The sequence below is a fragment of the Carcharhinus amblyrhynchos genome, chromosome 11, assembly GCF_965287045.1.
Source record: "Carcharhinus amblyrhynchos chromosome 11, sCarAmb.v2.hapA, whole genome shotgun sequence".
In the NCBI taxonomy this organism is placed as follows: Eukaryota; Metazoa; Chordata; class Chondrichthyes; order Carcharhiniformes; family Carcharhinidae; genus Carcharhinus; species Carcharhinus amblyrhynchos.
In genome coordinates this window covers 69131479-69154099 of record NC_137334.1, presented here as the reverse complement: position 1 = coordinate 69154099, position 22621 = coordinate 69131479, and the positions used below count along the sequence as shown (strand labels likewise).

General features: G+C 43.0%; 1 protein-coding gene across 1 annotated transcript; it reads left to right on the top strand.

The window, feature by feature from the left end:
- Positions 1-388: 388 nt before the first annotated feature.
- On the top strand, positions 389-17582 carry LOC145349751 (histamine N-methyltransferase-like). Its single transcript, XM_080198285.1, has 6 exons — positions 389-562; positions 5969-6025; positions 8159-8266; positions 11062-11192; positions 13556-13649; positions 16953-17582. Exons 1-6 carry the CDS (start codon positions 427-429, stop codon positions 17291-17293), a joined length of 867 nt encoding a protein of 288 aa, XP_080054411.1. The 5' UTR covers positions 389-426; the 3' UTR covers positions 17294-17582.
- Positions 17583-22621: the final 5039 nt, after the last annotated feature.

Here is a 22621-nt window from a genome sequence, read left to right as displayed (position 1 = left end):
ACTCCTCCGCTCTGGGCCTGACCCCAATGTGGACAATGAGGCATGGAATCAATCAGGGATGACCTTATTCATCACTGGGTGGAAATCCTGGAACTCCATCCCTCAGCATTGTGGGGGTACCTACACCACAGGGACGGCAGCTCACTATCAATTCAGGCATTTTGGGATGGGCAATAAATGCTGATCTAGCCAGCGACACACATATCCCCTAGATTAATGCTTCAAAAAATACAGGAGATGGTGAATGAAGACTATAATTGAGTAGAGATGACTCTCTGTAATGTTAATGTTTTCTAGCCGCAGAGAGTGCCAGAGTATTTCAAAGATTTACAGTCCAGGCAAAGGCAAAGTCCACAGCTGTTGTTTTCAAACAAAGCCTCAGAGTAAATTGAGCTTTCACTTCCTCTGAACATCGGGGTGCCTGAAATGGGGACATCTATGAAAGCTCTCTACTCAGACATTGGTCTCTGTATTAAGTCATTTAAGCTGTTTTTGGAATGTTCTACTGAGCATCAGTGCATGAAAAAATTCATTGATGAGAACCTGCCAGACATCGTCTCCAGGTGAGGAATGTTTTGGTTCAGCTTCAACATGAAAAGACTCTGAGCTACGTAACCTCTTACTTATGCAGTAGAAAGCTTTGTTTAGTAACTGAGAAACAGTTTTCTTCTATTTTCATGTGGTATGCCATTGATGGTAACATTCTTTCCTGAATTCGAACATGACAATTTAAAATTTCAACGTTGCTGTGTCCGTTCCTAGGCTCTACCCGGCCTCGTAAGCACTCAAATATATCCATGGTGCTACCTTCTCCTGGCATTTTTAGCTATCGACTCCTTAATTTCAAACTTTATTCAGTGTCCCCTCTCTTTCCTCACAGAATGCAAGACAAGACCTCAGCTAACAATGCCACAGTTTTCCTTTCCCTGGAGTGTTTTCTCTCTTGAGCAGTAGTTTTTCTTTAAGATGCCAAATCCTTTTTTCGTTTCTGTGAGCCTCCTTTCCTGCAGCCTGTTTTGCTTCACCAGCTACGTAATCTCTGCAGCTAGAAAGTCCACCCACTTTATTGAATAGTATTTGATTTGATTTGATTTATTATTGCTACATGTATTAGCACACAGTAAAAAGTATTGCTTCTTGCACGCGATACAAACAGAGTATAACATTCACAGAGAAGGAAAGGAGAGAGTGCAGAATATAGTGTTACAGTCATAGCAAGGGTGTACAGAAAGGTCAACTTAATGCAGTAGGGATGGCAGCAGGGAAGAAGCTGCTCTGGAGTTGGTTGGTACGTGACCTCAGACTTTTGTATCTTTTTCCTGACGGAAGAAGGTACAAGTGAGAATGTCCGGGGTGCGTGGGGTCCTTAATTATGTGGCTGCCTTTCCAAGGCAGTGGGAAGTGTAGACAGAATCAATGAATGGGAGGCTGGTCTGTGTGATGGATTGGGCTAAATTCATTACCTTTTGAGTAGGCTGGAGGCACACCAAGCTGTGATACAACCAGAAAGAATGCTTTCTATGACGCATCTGTAAAAGTTGGTGAGAGTCGTAGCTGACATACCAAATTTCCTTAGGCTTCTGAGAAAGTAGAGGCATTGGTGAGCTTTCTTAACTAGTGTTGGCATTGGGGTATCAGGACAGGTTGCTGATGATCTGGACACCTAAAAACTTGAAGCTCCCAACGCTTCCTACTTTGGGGGTATGCTCTCCTCTATGCTTCCTGAAGTCAATGACAATCTCCTTCATTTTGTTGACAAAAGGGAGAGATTGTTGTCACCGTACCAGTTCACCAGATTCTCTATCTCATTCCTGTGCTCTGCGTCATCATTGTTCGAGATTCGACCCACTACAGTGGTGTCGTCAGCAAGCTTGAAAATTGAGTTGGAGGGGCATTTGGCCACACAGTCATAGGTGTATAAGAAGTATAGTAGGGGGCTGAGAACACAGCCTTGTGGGGCACCAGTGTTGAGGATGATAATGGAGGAGGTGTTGTTACTTATGCTTACTGATTGTGGTCTGTGAGTGAGAAAATTCAGGATCCAGTCACAGAGGAAGGAGCCGAGGCACAAGCCACGGAGTTTGGAGATCAGTTTTGTAGGAATAATGGTGTTGAAGGCTGAGCTGTGCTCAATAAATAGGAATCTGGCATAGGTGTCCTTATTACCTAGGTTGAGTGCAGGGCCAGGAAATGGCATTGGTGTGGACTTGTTGTGGCGGAGGCAAACTGTAGTGGAGCCCGGTAGTCTGGGAGGCTGGAATTGATTTGTGCCATGATGAGCCTTTCGAAGCACTTCATAATGATGAATGTCAGAGCCACCAGACAATAGTCATTAAGGCACCTTTTCATAGGTATCGGGATGATAGCTATCTTCTTGAAGCGGATAGAGAGCTCAGATTGTTTTAAAGAGAGGTTGAAGATGTCTTGAATACTCCCACCAGCTGAGCCGTGCATGATCCGAGTGCACATCTGGGTACCCTATCAGGGCCAGTTGCTTTCCGTGGGTTGACCTTCGAGGAAGCTTCTCTGACATCTGCAATAGTGACTTCGGACATAGATTCATCCGAGGTTTATAGGGTGGAGGGCATGCCCTCGCTGACCTCTCTTGCTCAAAACGGACGTAGAATGCACTGAAGTCATCAGGGAGAGGTGCGTTCATCTTGTAGCCTGTTATGTCTTGCAGGCCTTGCCATAGTCAGTGGGAGTCTGTGTGGCTAATCTGGGACTCTAGCTTGGTCTGGCACTGTCTTTTAGCATCTTTGATGGATCTCAGATCATATCTGGTTTTCTTGAATAGGTCAGCAATGCCTGAGATGAATGCCTTAAACCTAGACTTCAGCAAGAAATGGATATCCCTGTTCATCCATGGCTTCCAGTTGGGAAACATGCAAATTTTCTTCTTTGGCACACTGTCTTCTACTCATTTACTAATGAAGTCAGTTACTGTAGTTGGGTACTCGTTCAGGCTGGTCATAGAGTTTTTAAATACTGACCAGTCCGCTGACTCCAAGCAGTCCCATAGGAGATCATCCGATTCCTTAGACCAACATTGCATGACTTTTTTGATGGATTTTCTCATTTCAGTTTTTGCTTGCAAGCCAGGAGCCAGAGCATAGCCTTGTGGTCTGATTTGCCAATGTGTGGGTGGGCAATAGAGCAGTAGACATGTTTGATATTTGTGTAGCAGTGGTCTAGGATGTTTGGGCCTCTGGTGGAGCAGGAGACTTATGGATGGTAACTTCGTAATCTGCTCTTGAGCTTGACCTGATTGAAGTACCTGACCACGATGAACAAGGCCTTGGGATATAGAACAAAAGAACAAAGATCAATACAGTACAGGAAATAGGCCCTTCGGCCCTCCAAGCCTGCGCTGCTCATTGGTCCAACTATTCCCTTTCTCTGTATCCCTCCATTCCCAGTCTGCTCATGTGACTATCCAGATAAGTCTTAAACGATCCCAGCGTGTCCGCCTCCACCACCCTGCCTGGCAGTGCATTCCAGGCCCCCACCACCGTCTGTGTAAAATACGTCCCTCTGATATTTGAGTTAAACCTCGCCCCCCTCATGTTGAACCTGTGACCCCTCGTGTTTGTCACCTCCGACTTGGGAAAAAGCTTCCCACTGTTCACCCTATCCATGCCCCTCATAATTTTATACACCTCTATTAGGTCTCCCCTCATCCTCCGTCTTTCCAGAGAGAACCCCAGTTTACCAAGCCTCTCCTCATAGCTAAGACCCACCATACTAGGCAACATCCTGGTAAACCTCCTCTGCACTCTCTTCAAAGCCTTTACATCCTTCTGGTAGTGTGGCAACCTGAACAGAACGCCGTACTCCAAATATGGCCTAACTAACGTTCTATACAGCTATAACATCAGATGCCAATTTTTATACTCTGTACCCTGTCCTGTAAAGGCAAGCATGCCATAAGCCTTCTTTACCACCTTCTCCACCTGTGCTGCCACCTTCAAGGATCTGTGCACTTGCACACCCAGGTCCCTCTGTGCGTCTATACTTTTGATGGTTCTGCCATTTACTGTATAACTCCCCCCTACATTAGTCCTACCAAAATGCATCACTTTGCATTTATTTGGATTAAATTCCATCTGCCATTTCCCCGCCCAATTTTCCAGCCTATCTATATCCTGCTGTATTCTCCAACAATGTTCATCGCTATCAGCAAGTCCAGCCATCCTCGTGTCATCCGCAAACTTACTGATCACACCAGTTACACCTTCTTCCAGATCATTTACATATATCACAAATAGCAGAGGTCCCAGTACAGAGCCCTGCGGAACACCACTGATCACAGACCTCCAGCCGGAAAAAGACCCTTCCACTGCTACCCTCTGTCTTTCGTGGCCAAGCCAGTTCTCTACCCGCCTAGCCACCTCTCCTTTTATCCCATGAGATTTAACCTTTTGCACCAACCTGCCATGAGGGACTTTGTCAAACACTACTAAAATCCATATAGACGACATCCATGGCTCTACCCTCATCAACCGTTTTTGTCACCTCCTCAAAATACTCTACCAAATTTGTGAGGCTTGACCTCCCTCTTACAAAACCATGCTGTCTATCACTAATGAGATTATTCTGTCCTAAATGTGCATATACCCTATCTCTAAGAATCCTCTCCAACAATTTCCCTACCATGGACGTCAAGCTCACTGGCTTATAGTTACCCTGGTTATTCTTGCTATCCTCCTTAAAAATGGTACCACATTCGCTACCCTCCAATCCTCAGGGACCTCACCTGTGTCCAATGAAGAGACAAAGGTCTCTGTCAGAGGCCCAGCAATTTCATCTCTTGTCTCCCTGAGCAGTCTAGGATAGATGCCATCAGGCCCTGGGGATTTGTCAGTTTTAATGTTCCCTAAAAAACCTAACACTTCCTCCCTTGTAATGGAGATTTTCTCTAACGGGTCAACACTTCCCTCCGAGACACTCCCAGTCAAGACGTCCCTCTCCTTTGTGAATACTGATGCAAAATATTCATTTAGGATCCAGGCTACTTCGTCTCTAGGCTATTTGTAGTGGTATACATTTCATCTAGCATAATCTGCACATCTGCATGGGGTGGGATGTAAACTGCTGTCAGGCTAACAGAGGTGATCTCCTGTGGAAGGTAGTAGGGGTGGCATTTTAGTGTCAGGTATTCTATATCCACGGTGCAGAAACCTGGCAGTGTTGCTAGGCACTATGAGGTGTTGACTGGAAAGCAGATCCCATCTTCTTAGCCTTGCCTGAGCCGCTGTATGATCCATTTGATGGATTAAGAAGCCCTCTCATTGTAGGTTACATTCCAGTGAAGCAGGAAGTGAGCTATGTCTCAATGAAACATAGAAACCCCACAGTACAGAAATCCCAGTTGGGATTAAGGTGGATGCTAAAATATCGTAACCTTTAACAAAAAATTGTGTATTTTCTTATCATAATGAAGAATTTTGACATTCGATGAATAAAATCAATCTTTCAGGATTAGTGAAGCTGATAAGCTGTTAAATGAGGGATAATTTTCCCAAACATTTGTTTGTGATATTAAAAGCGCGGGAGTGTGTGTTTTCAGCAGTCAGTTCACTGATTTCTAATTGGTTGCATTCTGCATAGACCTCACAGTGCAGCATCAATAGACACATAGAATCACTGACAACAACCTCTGGATTTCCATTTTAACTGTATATGTCGACTTCAGAAGTTGCTGTCAGTGTCATAGGAGTAATGATGAAATGCTGACAGTTTCACCATCATTGCTATTGTAAACTTCAGGTTATTTTCTTCTTCAATATTAATTAAAATGGTTCGAATGATTTGACAACTTTTGCTTTGCAGGTTTACAAGTGAACTGCTAGCCTTTTGCATTTTAAAATTAAGATGTTCACTGCCATTGTTCAGAGAAGCTGTTTGTTACAAAAGTCATTTCAGATTTTTTTGGGTCCTCCAAAAATATAACTAGATTTTCTTTGCTGCATTGGTAAGAATGGAGTTCCCTGTCTAAATGTCCTGGGGGTAGGAAGTGGTTCAGGTAAGTCCTGCAAAGTCCACTGTTCTGTATCTAATGATGTATCTATTTTATTCATGATACACATATTTTATCGTCCTGCAGAGGATTTTTAATCAAATATCGATTTACCATGACATGCAAAGTAATTAAAGTTGATGGATCCCCTATAGTTATTTATTAGAAATCACAACAATAATGAACACTGGATTGCTTTAAAGGGCAAAAACTCCAATACCAGGCAGTTCTAAAGTTTATTTACTAGTGTCACAAGTAAGCTTACATTAACGCTGCAATGAATTTACTGTGAAAATCCCCTAGTTGCCACACTCTGGCACCTGTTTGGGTACACAGAGAGAATTTAGCATGGCCAATGCACCTAACCAGCATGTCCTTTGGGCTGTGGGCAGAAATCAGGAACCTGGAGGAAATCCATGCAGACACAGGGAGAATGTGCAGACTCCTCACAGACAGGGACCCAAACTAGAAATTGAACCCAGGTCCCTAGCACTGTGAGGCTGCAATGGCTCAGTACTAAGGCAGATAATTGTCTAATGGTCATGCAATTGCAGATGTTCTCAGAAATGGCCGTGGCAATATTGCCTACCCTGTTCTTTCTGGCCAGTGGGAAGGGGCAGCCCTGTGGTCATGAAATTCTGCCCTGGTTACCCATTGTATAAAATTGTTACAAGAGAATGAGCAGAAAACTACAAATGGGCAGAGAATAAAGATTGCACTGCGAAAATCTAGCATTACCCACCCATGATTTTCAGAGTTGAATCAAATGTTTGATGATGACCGCCACTGTATCAAAAGCATGACTGACCAATGGTAATCCTAGTTGTGAGATATAGGCATGTCTCTTTGGAGTTGCATAATTATCAAGCTGTTTGTTGAGGAGAGCCTGGAATTGAGTCAACCATTTGTAGACTTAATATTGTCACTTTCCAGGTACCATTGACAGAATGGAATCATCACAATTGTCATTTCAACTCCTTCATGTATTAACTTTGAATATTTTATTCTAAATAACTGATGCGCTATATTGTTTTATGAATTTGTGAATTCAAACAAAACAAGATTACATTTCCTTGTAAATCATGTTTAGTATTATTAATTCAGTTGACATTTCAAACTTAACAGACTCATTTTTATGCTTTATTTTGAAGCTTGTGTGATATAGTATTAACCTGTCCTCTCTTAAATGTTTGAAATGAAATAAAATATTATTTGAGGCTGAGTGCAAAAGGCAAGACGTAGAGAATGCACAGCATTACTGAAATCAAGTAATTAGCTGATTCATTGAAACATGGAAATAGATAATTAAAAGCTGGATGTAAATGATTAACTTACTGCTGAATGCTTTCTCATATAAATGGCAGATGAACTGTACCTCAATAGCACTAACTTGTTCATTTGCTCCAAATTCCATTTAGAATGATTCCAGAAGACAAATAACATTTGGATAAGGTTTTAGAAATTGTTATTAAATGTTTCTCTGGAGAAATTCAGATCATAAGTCATCAATGTCAAATTCAAGAAATAAAGACAAAATTATGTTTGACTGCTCCAAAGGAACATTGCATATTTGTCCATCAGTTCCCATTCCCAAGAACCTCGCTGCAAATTTGAGAAAGACTAACCTGTTCAAGTAAGCTAAAGGATTTTGTTCTGATGTCAAATCACACTGAATTCTCCGGTCGCGCTTGTCCGAAAACTGGAAATTCCTGCCCGGCAGTCAATGGGATTTCACATTGTCCGTACCCGCTTGCTAAAATTCCAGTGGTGGGGGGATGGGAGAATTCGAGCCAATATAAGTTACAAAATCAAACCATTTTGCCCAACTACTCCATGCTGGTGTTTATGCTCCACTCAAGCGACCTCCAATCTTTCCTCACCTAAATCCAATATGAAAGCATTCTATTCCTTTTTCCCTCGTATCCATATCCTGCCTCACCTGCTGTTGGGAAAATAGCATTATTTGCAGTTCGGTGGAAAATGATTTGAATGATAAAGGAAAATTGAAATGGAAAGTAAGAAATTTGAAAGAAAAAATGAAATTGAGCAGTTTTAATGAAGCTTGCTTATTTCAATTGAAGGATTGCTGTCATCAGTTAATGGAAAGAAGCGTTCTGAAGTGTTCTGTTTTGCATTCAGGTGAAATAGACTTTGAGATTCTTGGCAGAATTCAATCCAAACACCCAGGCGTTTCAATTCATAATGAGGTGGTGGAACCAAATCTTCACCAAATCTCCAAATACAAAGGTATTGTTTTAAACCTAAATGTTCACATGCACCGCTTGTTTTCTGGTGGAAGTGACATCTTTGACCTGTTTCTGGTCATGATCATATGTGGGTAATGATATTTTCATTGATCCTAAAGCCAGGTAATAAGGGCTGGTAACCATTTTCAGCAAAAATAAGTTTATCATTTATGAATCATTATCTTCTACAATTCTATTCATGATCTTAAGTGAGATATTGTTGGTTTGGATGAGGTTTTTACTCAATGGTCTGTGACTGTGACTCAATAGCAAAGAAACAGAAGTAAAAAGAGATGGGGAGAACACAATGTTATGTGAGGAACATTAAAACTCTTAAACTGAAAATGAAGGATCAAAATCGGTTCAATACCTGTTTCTGAGCTGAATCTTGGTTAGAAGTAGAGACTGTAATGTCTACCTCAAGAAGAGAAGGGACGTTGCAATGGAAAATCATGTCCAAGTAATCGCCAACATTTCTAGACTTGTGTAGGATGTAGAAAAACCCTTCTGCACATCCATGGCTTAACTACTTTACTGCATACTGACTTATAATGACCTACAAAGACAAATTAGTAGAGTATTTTTGTTCAGTCATGGGGCATGGGGATTGCTGGCTAGGCTAGCAATTATTGCCCATCCCTATTTGCCCTTGAGAAGGTAGTGGTGAGGTGCCCTCTTGAAATAGTAGTGTAATGGAATACTTTCCAAATGTCTGAATGAGCACAGTTCCACCAATATTCAAGAGTCATAGACTCATAGACATTTACAACATGGAAACAGGCCTTTTGGCCCAACTTGCCCATGCCACCTTTTTTTCTAACCCCTTTATTTAAAGAAGCTCAACACCATTCAGGACAATGCAACAATTTTGATTGACTTCCCATTCATCACATTAAACTTGCTCTGTCTCCATACCTGAAGGACAGTAGTTGTACTATGCACCGTATACATGATGTACTGCAGAAACTTGCCAAGCCTTCTTCAACAACACCTTCCTAACCCATAGTCTCTACTACCTAAAAGGAACATGAGAGGGAACATCACCGTTTGCAAGCTTCCCTCCGAAGCACACTCCATCCTGATTTAGAAACACATTGCTGTTCCTTCACAGTCACTGGATCAAAATCCTGGAATTCCGTTTGTAACCGTGCAGTAGGAGTAGACATGCAGTTGTTCAGAAAGGTACCTTGGCACCATTTCATCAAAGGCATGTTGGAAACAAATGCTGGCTTGGCCAATGACGGTAAAATCCCATAAAAGAATAATGAATAATCACTGGTGATACACTGGTTTATTTAAAATCTATTCATGAAATTAATGATGATTTCCAGCACTTGCTGCTTAATTTATTTGTTGATGATGTGTAGTATTTGAGAAAGAAATCAATGATTTTCAATACAAGTGTAATGGAAACACATTGCTTGAATAAATGCCAATTTCTCGAGGCTAAACCTAATATACCAATGTCCTCACTTACACCCAGTAGGTAAAGAAATGTCTGTCTAAAAACAAGTTCCACAAAACTGCAGATAATGAAATAGCAAAAACAGTGGGGACAATCTTCCCAGAATTTGGCAAAGTGTAGGGATCTCACTGAAAACTGGCACATTTCTCTCTGCAAAAACAGGCCAGCTTTCTCACCTGATCTTTTGACACTGTCAAAAAACACATGTAGATGTGTTTCCCGCCTTCCTAGTGAGGGTCAGGGACTAATGATGCTAGTAAAGCCTGGCTGCACTGAGATCAGGCTGCCATATTTAAGGGGTGTCCAGATCATAGGAAACAATAACATCTCCTCCACCCTGGAAGTCTCAACGCTCCCCTTCCCATGATCAGAACCTGTGATCAGAATCGGCCCTCTCCCTCCTCTCACCTATCCTGCGGATCAAAGCCAGCACAGCCTCCCCCCAACCCTGTCCCACAGTCAAAGCCAGCATCTCTCCCCCATATGCCCTCCCCACACCACACAACCCCACACTATCAGAGCCAGTACCTCTCCCCCCGCCAATCCGCGGTCAGAACTGGCACCTCTCCCACCCCCCACATCTGCACCCCACCCTTGTCCGTGTTCAGATGCGACACCTCTCACCCCACCAATACCCTACCCTCTTCCATGTTCAGAGCCAGCACCTCTCCCCACTGCAATCAGAGCCAGCACTTCCCCTCCACCCACCCCACTCCCAAACAGCCATTGCTGGCATCACTGACTCCCATGTCCTCTCCCCACCTACCACCACAAATAAATTAACCCCTACCCCAATGAAGCTCTGCCCAGGGTCTTCCCCTGGCACTGCCTCTTGTCACAGGTTGGCATCATTGGGTTGGCAGTGCCAGGTTGGTACTACCATGGTGGTATTTTGCCCACCTTTGCCAGAAAGTAGTGCCAGAGGCCATTTCCAGGGCACTGCCTAGCCATGTCCCTCTCCCCTGGGGTCTATATTTAAACCCCTGGGGGATTCTTAGGACAGATTTATATCTGGGTGAACCTCACCAACAGAACGTCACATCAATGAAGTTTGAAAACATGGCAGGGGGCGCTGTTTAATGAAATAAACATTTACTCAAATGTGTTGAGTGTTTTGGGCATGAACATGATTATGATGCTGGTGAGGGGCAGCGAAAATCGGAAACCACAATTTCACCGGGGAGATTTGTGATTTCCAGGTTTCGCCAGAACTTGGGCTCCTGCCATCATTCCTGCAGACGGCAAGAGTGGGCTTGAAATCCCACCTGCAGTGTCTCCAATCCCTCAATGAACAACATTCTCTTTCTCCTTTAATTCTGCCTATTCTGTAGGGCTTGTGAAAGAAAAGGGTGAGGATCTCAACATCTCGTTCACTTGGAACCAAATGAGTTCGGAAGAATTTAAAAAGCAAAACAAGGAGAGAAAGGAAAGCAAAAAGTTTGATTTCATTCACATGATTCAGGTAACTGCAGTGAACTTTACAACCAGTGGATCAGGGAGCTATCCAATCTATCAGTCAGGGCTGAATGTGAACCCAATTCTAGCCAAATTGAATCATAGAATCATAGAACCCCTACAGAGCAAAAGGAGACCATTCAGCCCATTGAGTCTGCACCGACAACAATCCCATCTAGGCCCTATCCCCATTACCCCACATATTTACCTCACCATTCCAACCTACGCATCCCAGAACACTAAGGGGCAATGTAGCATGGCCAACACACCTAACCCTCACATCTGTGGAACAGTGTGTCATTCAGACAGGGATCTTCTGGAAGATAGGAACATAGAAACGTAGAAGATAGGAGCAGGAGGAAGCCAATTGGCCTTTCAAGTCTACTCTGCCATTCATTACGATCATGGCTGATCATCCAACTCAATACCTTATCCTGTTTTTTCCCCACAACTTTTGATCCCATTTGCCCCAAGTGCTATATCCAGCAGCCTCTTCAATGTTTTGGCATCAACTACTTCCTGTGATAATGAATTCCATAGTTTTCCATTCTTTGGGTGAAGGGATATCTTATCTCTGTCCTAAATGGTCTACCCTGAATCCTCAGACTGTGACCCCTGGTTCTGGACTCCCCCACCATTGGGAACATCCTCACTGCATTTACCCTATCTAGCCCTGTTAAAACTTTATAAGTCTCTGTAAGATTCTGCCTAAGACGACCCTCCCACAATGGGTTCCCCGGTGGTGTGTGACCAGCAGGAGATGCGAATGGCCATTCACACTCCACATGGGGGGTTGGAGCCGGTGGGGGATGGAAAGTAATGTGGTCGGAGACCTTCCATTAAATCTCCAGTTCTTAAAAACAGCTACAGCTATTTTCCTCAGGCCTCACTGGGGCTGGCCTGCGGGGTATGCTGCTGTCTCAGCCACCACATGGAAGAGACGGTGAGAAGGCAAGAATTGCTGGAACATCCCATCTTATTCCTTAAATAATTTCTATGAACAATGAGGTAAACGTTCAGTTCTGCTGTGACCACATGCAGTCATGGTGGTTTCAATGCCCATTCAAAGTAATGATATCACATTGTTCTTGGCCATTCTGGCCAATATACTCATTATATAAGATTCAGGAAAGGTCAATCCAGGACTCAGATTTTGGCAGAAGTGAGAAAGTCTGCAGAAGCTCAAAACAATCCCTCTGGATATTCTTGTTTCCATTTTGGTGAGTGCAGCAGAAGTATCTTTACTGCAGTAGTGTGCCTGCCCTGCAGATTAGTATTGATCCAATTACCATCACTGTAATTTGCGATGGGGACTGGGTCATTGCACTCTGATTTAAGGTCTTCACCATTACACTTTCAGCAGTGTAGAATCTCGCCAGGAAATTTAGTGTCCGAATATTGTCCCAGTAATTCCCATCTTGACAGCAGGCTGGACTATGGGATTATTGTGACCTTTCTCCAGTGAAAGGGAAAAAGACCTGAAAGGAAACCTTGGAGAAGGAAGTGACAAAACCTTCAACCTTTTAAAGAAATTTGGGACTGTGTGAAGACTCTTCTGTGATTCAGTGCCTTGGATTTAAAATCTGGTTCCAAAGCCTATAAGAGAACACGGCTTCTCAGTGCTGAAGTCTCAGAAGGGTATTTTTGAGTCATTCCCACAGTATGCAAAACTCATCTAGATGTAGATGTTTGGGAGAAGAACAAACATTTTCACATTTTCCATGAGAGGGAAGAGATTACACTGGAGAAAGCAGAGTGCAGTTTTGGCAACAATGATTCCTGCTCTGCCCAAGACTGCAAGAAACTACAAAAGGCCATGAATGTAGCCCAATCCATCTCGCAAACCAGCTTCCCATCCATTGACTCTGTCTTTACCTCCCGCCGTCCCGGCAAAGCAGCCAACATAATAAGGACGCCACTCACCCTGGACATTCTCTCTTCTACCTTCTTCTGTCAGGAAAAGATACAAAAGTCTGAGGACATGTACCAACCGACTCAAGAACAGCTTCTTCCCTGATGCCATCATACTTTTGAATGGACCTTCCTTGCATTAAGTTGATCTTTCTGTACATCCTAGCTATGACTGTAACATTACATTCTGCATTCTCATGTTTCCGTCTCTATGAACAGTATGCTTTGTCTGTATAGCGCACAAGAAACAATATTTTTCATTGTATCATAATACCCGTGATAATAATAAATCAAATCAAATCGAAATCAATCAGTCATCTGCAAGGGTTTCTACTTGGTCCCAAGCAGAATTTCAAAGCCATTGACTTTAGGCAATGTGAGGGACCTTTCGCAATTAAATTTGAGATTATCAATGTAGATTATGTGAGAATATGTTTATATTTCTGTTTTTTTGTCTAGATGTTGTATTTTGTGGACAGTATTCATGATACCATCAAGTACTTCCATAGCCTTCTGGAAACTAATGGCAAACTATTAATAATCCATACTTCAGGCATGTGATTGTCCAGTCTTTCTGACAACTGAGCACTCGCAAACCTCTGTACAAACTGAAATTCCACAATAAACGTGAAAAACAAATTTATTAAATTTATCTTCCTCCTAACATTTTGTTCTGTACAGCCTGTTATATACATAAAAGGCTTGCCACTTTTGGAGCAACTCATGGAATAAAGTAAATTGTTATATTGGGTGAAATCTTACCAAAAAAATGGCAGAGTGAAAGCCGAGTGTTTCCTACTGATGGCATCAACATGTTTACAGGCACTATGCTCATTAGCTATAGTTTTTATGCCCACGAGTTTAATGCCGCTCCAGCAGCCATCATACCATCACACAACCCTCACCCATCCCACAATGATTCAATTGCTGCAACCATTAGGGAGCTCCATATAAGTGACTCCCGACACTTGCTCCACAATGATTGCAGGCAGTAGCAGATAGAAGGCATTATCATGTTTTTCAGAGGGAGCCCTTGCCAGGATGCTGGGTGGAATGGAACAGAGGCGGGACAAACTCTATCCCCGCTCCAGGAGACGACCTTCCAGCTGGGTCACCACCACCTGCCCCCCACCTGGGATGCAGTGGCAGCCCTGGTAAGTGCAAGCGCACTCCAGAAGAGGATGGGGCAGCAGTTGGAAGAAGATGAATGATCTCCTTCACTCGGCCAGGGTAAGTGAACCACCCCCTCTAGTCTCCCACTAGACCCCCTCGTACACGTCTCGCATCCCCAACCCTTTCTCTCACTCAGCCACCTTGGCTTCTGCTAATATCAGGTGCCAGGTTCCCGGCTCACTCCCACAATCACCGTGTCCCCTCTATATAATCTGTAATGCATTGACACCATCTCCCTTCTCTTGCAGGTCAGCCAGTGGGACAGACAGCCCATCCTCATGCCCCCTGGACCCACCAGACTCCAGTAGTTCAGAGGGTAACTTCACTGACTCCACCATTGCAGAAGTGTCACGGCTGTCACCCACACCCAGCGCCTGTGCAGATACTCCACTGGCTTCAATAATCAGTCAGGTTTCTGGGTCACTCACCAGTGAGCACCTCACAACTGAAAGTTCACAGCAGGCAGAGGCAGAGACATCCCAGCAAATGGCACTTGGAGGGATGGGCCTCGTGCTGACGGTGTGCCCCTGGGTCTGGTCATTCCACAGCTGCTGGAGCTCCAAAGGTGAGTATTAGGAAGGAATGACAGCAGCCCTCCTCAGCCTGCAAGACTGACTGGAGGAATCCTATCGCCTTTTATCCAAGGAGATGGTGCCATCACTGCAGCGCACTGAGGCCAACACTGTGAGATTGGCATCCACAGAGACCTTGACGCAGGACGTGCACTCCATGGCTGGAGATGTCCTCACCATGGTGCAGGGCTTCGACTACATGGTGCAAGCATGGGTGGGAATCCATGAGTGTCATCACTATAGGAGGGCGGGGGTCCTGGATCCAATTCCAGCTGCCCCTCCGTCCCGTGGAAGAAGACAGGTGCCACTAGAAACCCTGTCCTGTCCGATGCCAGCTGAGCACACTGTGGAGGGGCTGGCTGCCTGAATGCTCACCTCCAAAACCCCCCTCAGAGGTCTACGCACTAGGTTCACGCTTACGTAGTCCTCTTGTAAATGGAACTGGCGTGATGTCACTTTGGTACCTGCTGAATATCTGGTGAGGGAGCAAGTCCTGGGGTGAGTGTTCGCTAATGACTTGCTAACTTATTAAAATTAGCTTTCTGAGGTCCCACAGCGTGTTTCATGCCATTCCAACAGCAAAGGGCCTGTAAGACCAGAAATCGGAATCTCGCCAGCACGAGTCACGCTCTCTGGATTTTGAGTAGGTGCTGCCACTCCCGCGGATGGAGAGTGTGGACTCCAAATCACCCCTTTGGAATTCATTCACTAGAACTGAGAAACAGGGTCCTGACCAAAATCTCCAATCTTATGATACAGTAACTCATGTTAGAATGTTTCCAACATTGAGGAGCAAGAAAGGGGCCATGTAATAAAGGAAATAACAGAACAATTAAAGTCTAAGAAACATATCTGCATGTAGTGAGGGGTGTTCTGCACAAACTGTGGCTGAAGCAGAATTGATGGGTACTTTCGACAAGGAATTAAATGCTTAAAAACTGCAAATGTTGACAGGCAAAGGAAATGAGTTGGAATGGAATTAGATCTGGTGTTGTCTCTGCTGTAAACCTTTATGATTCTCCAATATTTGAGATTAGAGAAGCCAATTTAAAAAATCAAAATGCCAACAACAAATGCTTCGCAAACACTTTCCTGTTATATTCCAACCGTTAAAGAAATATATGCACTCACATTTTAGGGGTAAGATGCAATGTATGTGTTATGTTAGATTATACCCCACCTGGACCCTTTTGTTTTCATTTAATTTAATTTTTAACTGTTCTCTACCTTTTACTTCTTTATTATCTTTCTTTATTTTTCTTCCCCCCCACTCTTCCCCTTTTTATCCACACATTCCTTACCTTTTCTCCTCCTTTGTCTCCCTTTTCCCCCTTTTTCTCCATTTTATCTCTCTCCCATCCATCTTCCCCCCCCCCCACATCTTCATCTGTCACAGCTACCCTCTGTTTTCAGCTTCTCTGTTGTTTGGCCATTCACACCTCCTATTCTCTCTGTGGACTGCCATTCGTGGCCCTTCCTCTTGTTTCTGTGGCTATGACTCATCTTTCATTCCTTCATCTTGTAGTATAAGTATCTTCTATTTTCTATGCCTTTTAGCTTTGGTAAAGGGTCATTTGGGCTCGAAACATCCAAAGAACAAAAACAGCCCGGGAAACAGGCCCTTCGGCCCAACAAGCCCACGCCACCATTTTAACATTACGAGTCCCCCCTCCACCCATGACCCTTATCTATGCTTATGGCATTCCACGTTGAGGGAAAACTAATTTATGGACACTTTATTACCTCCAATCAGCCTAATAGCACATCTTTGGGGCGTGGGAGGAAACCGGAGCACCCGAAGGAAACCCACGCAAACATGGGGAGAATGCGCAAACTCCCACAGACACTGGCCCAAATCCATGTGTCTGCACAGCAAACAGTGATAGTCATCCAGATGACCTTTGACATCTTTTTGCTCTGGATGCTGCCAGACCTACTGAGATTTTCCAGCATTTTCTCTTTTGGATACTAGATTATCATCTTCTTCAAACAAAAATTGGAAAATGCTATCATGACATAAATAACTTCCAAAGGGAATCTACACTATCAGAATTTCCATGAAATATGTATTTTTTTTACAAACATTGTTCAAATATTATTATTATTAACAGATGACAGTGGATTTCATCCACTTTGGAAAAACGTGATATCTCGATTTTCGAACGATCATCTTTTACCTGATGTCCGCATGGTGCTTGATGAAATGAAGATGAAGTATCGGATTTATAAACTTGCCTCCGACTTGAATGTCACAGAGTGTTTCACTGAAGGGAATGAAAATGGGGAGCGTATGTTGGATTTCATCACACAAGTCGCGCACTTCCGGAAAACTGCTCCGGCAGATCTAACAGCTGAACTTCTTCGATACATTCGCCAGCCTCAGTGCTCCAGAGAGGAAAATGGGAGAATTATTTTCATTAATAATTTGCATGCAATAGTGATTGAATATTGATTTGATTTCAATTCGTCAGCCATCAACCAACCAGCTTCCCGTAAAAATTTCTTAATGATTTGATGCGCTCGCTTCAGATGTGTTCGTTTGAAGATCAAACAATTATGCATTGAAGCTTTGCACTAAATTGTTCTTAGGCGCATAAAATATTTCTCCATAAGATTACAAATAGATATTAATGTGTTAAATATAGAAGCTTTAAAAATATATTCTTGTAAATGAATTACTTTGCTGAATCTTACACATGATCCTTCGGAACTATATTTTATCCTTGTGTCAATGGTATAATTTCCTTTTAGACAGCTTATTTTGATTAATCTCAGAATCGATTGTAAGGTTTTTTTTTCAGGAAAATGAATTTAGTTGCTCTCTTTTTACTTCTGGAATCTTTACTTCATTACCAGTTTGACTTGAAGATAAAGGTAAATAAATTTACTCAGTGAAACGGGGAGGCGATGGCCTAGTGGTATTACCGCAACACCATTAATCCAGAGCTCGGGTTCGAATCCCACCATGGTAGGTGGTGGAAGTTGAATTCAATATAAAAGTATCTGAAATTATGCATCTACCAATGACCATGAAACTATTGCCGATTGTCGGGAAAACCCGTCCGGTTCACTAATCCCCTTTAGGGAAGGAAATCTGCCATCTTTACCTACATATGACTCCAGAGCCTCAGCAACGTAGTTGACTCTTAACTGCCCTCGGCAATTAGGAATGGACAATAAATGCTGGCCAGTCAGCAACATCTATTTCCCAAGACTGAATTTTTAAAAATCTTCTGATATAAGGATCAAGAATTGAAGTATACAGTTCAGTAGATAAGGTTGTGTATTTGCATTCTTTTGTATGACAGTAGAGAATATTTCTGTGGGCTGCCAGAATTAACCCATCTTGATAAATATTAGTTCTTTTGTTTGGACATTCTCGTATAACATGTCAGACCTCACCAAACTCCAGTCGGTTTTGAAGCATTTCAGAAATCGATTGGAACTGTATTACTCATTAGTTTGGCCTATCTTTGTATACTTGCTGGGAGTTCACAAGGCAAGGAGTATTCTTTTACTGGTTAGAAAGTCAAATTTCTATTCGTAAATCTGAAACATCGTTTTATATATATATATATCACAATGAGGCGTCCATATGAGAAAAATTTTGGAAGACTAATGCAAGTTTTGTAAGTATATGTTGGTTTTCTTGTTCAGGCATGCTCATGTACAGTAGGTAAGACACCAAGAGCTTTGAAGAATTTTTAAAGCAGAGAACAAAAGGACAAACTTCCAGCTGTGTGACAACCAGACCCAGGGGCACACTGTCAGCAAGACACTCAGCAGATTCTTGGGCTTTGACATCCTTCCAAATGCCAGTTCCCAGGGATGTCCCCACTTCCACTTGCTGTGTATCTTCAAGCTGCGAAATGCTCACCAGTGAGTTACCAGAAGCCTGTCCGCATGGTGAACCCACCAAGCTGTGAGTATCTGCACTGGTGCCAGGAACAGGTGATACCTCTTCAATGGTGGGGTCGGAGAAGTCCCTCTTGGAACAGCTGGAGTCTGGTGGATCCATGGGACACGAGGTTAGTCTGTCCTGTTCCACTGGTTGGTCTGCAAGAAAAGGGAGATGGCATCAGTCCATTACAGGGAATATGGAGGGAACACTGATTACTCATTTGAGATGTGTGGAATGACAGCATTTGCACTGAAGATTCTCAAATCTCTCTGCTGCCCCTACTTTACCAGCAGTGCAGGCGAGCCCTTCTTCCTCCCTAACCAGCTTGAGGCCTCACTCCTCAAAGTGTGTGAGCGTTCTCAGCTTTGGCATGACTCCACATGGCTGTGCCTGCTGATGCCTGTTGTGTTCCAGTTTGTTCTACACTGGTATAGAGAGGAAGAGTATAGGTGGGAGTTTTGATATTTAAGCTGGTGATGAGGTATGGAAGGAGCGGGGCTCGATGGGGAGTTGGAGTGTGAAGAGTATAGCAGCCACTGGGGGAACATAATGATGATGGGAAGGAGGGGGCAACCTGGTGCTGGCAAAGACATGGTGGTTGAGTGAGAGAAAGAGTTGGGAGCATGAGGAGTATGCAAAGGGATCCAGTGGGAGACTGGGGGTCTTTCCTTTCCTGGATGAGAAAAGAAGATCATTCATCTTCTTCTGACACTGCTGCCCCATCCTCTTCTGGAGTGTGTTTGCAGTGACCAAGGCTGCCACTTGTTATGGTTCAGGTCAAAAATTCCAAAGTGTTTTATGGAGCGTGTCTGGATCATAAGGTTTGTACCTTAAATTTGGCTACAATAAGTATGATACGTTTCATTTCAGGTACGTTTCAAATGACTCACTAGGGAGCTTTCATAAAACAAAGTCGTCGGGACGGGATGGGATAGATAAGTCGCCGGGACCGGATGGGATATACCCCACGTTACTGTGGGAGGTGAGGGAAGAGATTGCAGAGCCTCTGGCGATGATCTATGCATCATTGATGGAGGTGGGAGAGGTTCCAGAGGATTGGAGGATTGCAGATGTGGTTCCTATATTCAAGAAAGGGAATAGAGATAGCCCAGGAAATTATCGACCGCTGAGTCTAACCTCAATGGTTGGTAAGTTGATGGAAAAGATCCTGAGAGACAGGATTTATGAACATTTAGAGAAGTATAGTATGATCAAACGTAGTCAGCATGGCTTTGTTAAAGGCAAATCGTATCTTACGAGCCTGGGTGAGTTTTTTGAAAATGTGGCTAAACACATTGACGAAGGAAGAGCGGTGGATGTGGTTTATATGGACTACAGCAAGGCATTCGATTAGGGCTCCCATGCACGGCTTATTGAGAGAGTGAGGGGACATGGGATCCAATGGGACGTTGCTTTGTGGATCCAGAACTGGCTTGCCCACAGAAGGCAGAGAGTGGTTGTAGATGTGTCTTTTTCTGCATGGAGGTCAGTCACCAGTGGAGTGCCCCAGGGATCTGTTCTGGGACCCTTGCTATTTGTGATTTTTATAAATGACCTGGATGAGGAAGTGGAGGGATGGGTTAGTAAGTTTGCTGAAGATACGTAGGTCAGAGGTGTTGTGGATAGTTTGGAGGGATGTCAGAAGTTGCAGCGTGACATAGACAGGATACAAGACTGGGCGGAGAAGTGGCAGATGGACTTCAACCCGCATAAATGTGTGGTGGTATATTTTGGCAGGTCAAATGGGATGAAGGAATATAATATTAAGGGGAAGACACTTAGCAGTGTGGAAGATCAGAAGGATCTTGGGGTCCGGGTTCATAGGACTCTCATGCTGGAATCAAAGGGGCTCTGATGAAGGGTCACCCAGGTTCGAAACATTAGCTCTATTCTCTCTCCACAGATGCTATCAGACCTGCTGAGATTTTTCAGCATTTTCTGTTCTTGTTTCAGATTCCAGTGTCTGCGGCACTTTGCTTTTATACACTGCCCTGGCCAGCCCCAGCGACATTTCCTTCATTTCCAATTGTAGTACTAACCATCAGCAGCAACTTCCTTTCATTCATTCCTGCTGTTTAAGAGGGACAGACTGCCATTGGAGCTTGAGGCGAGCAGAAAAACATGCTCATCTCACACAGTTAATGCCTCAGGTTAGTCTGTGATCAATGGGTAGCACCCATTACAGTTGGGTGACTCCTCCAAACAGACCAATAAGAGACAGCATGAAGTTTGCATGCTCCATGCCTCAGTGGGACCAGGTGCTGGTGAATTGTGTTTGGTACCCAAATACATCTACAGAACAATGTTCAGCTCTTAATTTTTAACTAAGAAGAAATAAGAAACTTGGCAGCCATATTACTTTATTTAAGTTGCATTTTGGCCATGTTATACAACAGTGCAGCAGCTTGCAATCTTCTGTCAATAATACTACTGCTGCATTATCCCAAGTTATTCAGACCAATGATGGAATTTCAGCCTTAAAAGTAAAGTTCACACTGTAGTGTATTTGAACATGAGTGCAATCCTGCTGCATCAAATTATGATCCTGGCTATAGGACTTACGATGTGGAGATGCTGGCGTTGGACTGGGGTAAACACATTAAGAAGTCTGACAACACCAGGTTTAAGCCCAACCAATTTATTTGATAGTAAGCTTATGAGTTTACTATCAAATAAATCAGTTGGACTTAAACCTGTTGTTGTCAGACTTCTTCTATATTGGACTTACACCAATTCTTTCTGTTTGAGGGTTCGCACAATGGCTGGAATTCTACCCACCCACCATGGGAATTGGAGTGGGTGAGGGGCTTACAATGGGAAGATCTGTTGCCCTTGGATGGGACTTTATGGTTTTGGGACAAGCGAGGCCGTAAAATCCTACCCAATGAGTGTGTTTAAATCAAGTATTTTGGGGATATTTTATTGTAATAGTTGTTAGTGCAGACTTTGCAAAAGTTATAACTGTTGTGACATCCTGCAAAGAAAACTGTTTTAATCCAATTCCTCTCAAACATCAGTCGCTGACAAACACAACTGAGGCATAAGACAGTTTAATTGCTTGTAGCACAAATCATAATTTAGCAAGTAGAATTGTCCCTGTACTATTTACTTTTAAAAGTTCTTCAAATCTATAAAAATATAGGGTATATATTCCTGCCCCGTCACCGGAATCATTGCAGGCGGGATGGGCAATTTGACAGACCATTTAAAGATCCATTGACCTCAAGCTGAGTTTTCCAGCCTTGGGATGGGTGTGACTGGAAAATCCTACCCACCATTTTAAACATCCACTGCTCTTCTGAAATGTTTAAAATGGCTCTGGCACATTAAGATTTATTATTGTTTCTTCCAATCTTAAAGTTACAAAGCAAATGAGTAAAGTGAACCAGGAAGATCCGAATCCATCTTCTTGCTTGCTCCAGAAAACCAAATTCATGATTGGATTTTTAGGGTTAAACAATAGAAAGTCACATTTCTAACCAGCAAAAATATTCCCTATCTAGCTTCTGAACTGATGCACACAAATAGGCTAGAATAATGCATATTATAGTCTGAACTCATTCATGCAGGTTTTTCAAAGCTTGAAGTTTGGTCAGTTTTGATACCAAAACATTGGTATCAATAAACAAATGTTTATCAAGTAGAATTGAAGTATACAAATCATTTATGATGCAACAAAAATATTTTCTAGGTATACATCAGACCTTATATAAAAAAGCACAACAGTTAGTACATGATAATGTATATTTCAGTTCATGATCCATGTATCACAAATATTACTGAATCAATTAGCCTTTATCTAAAAATGCAACTGATAATGAGATAAAGGGGCAGAAATAGAATGAGAATAAATGATACATTCTGCAGCAATTAAAGAAC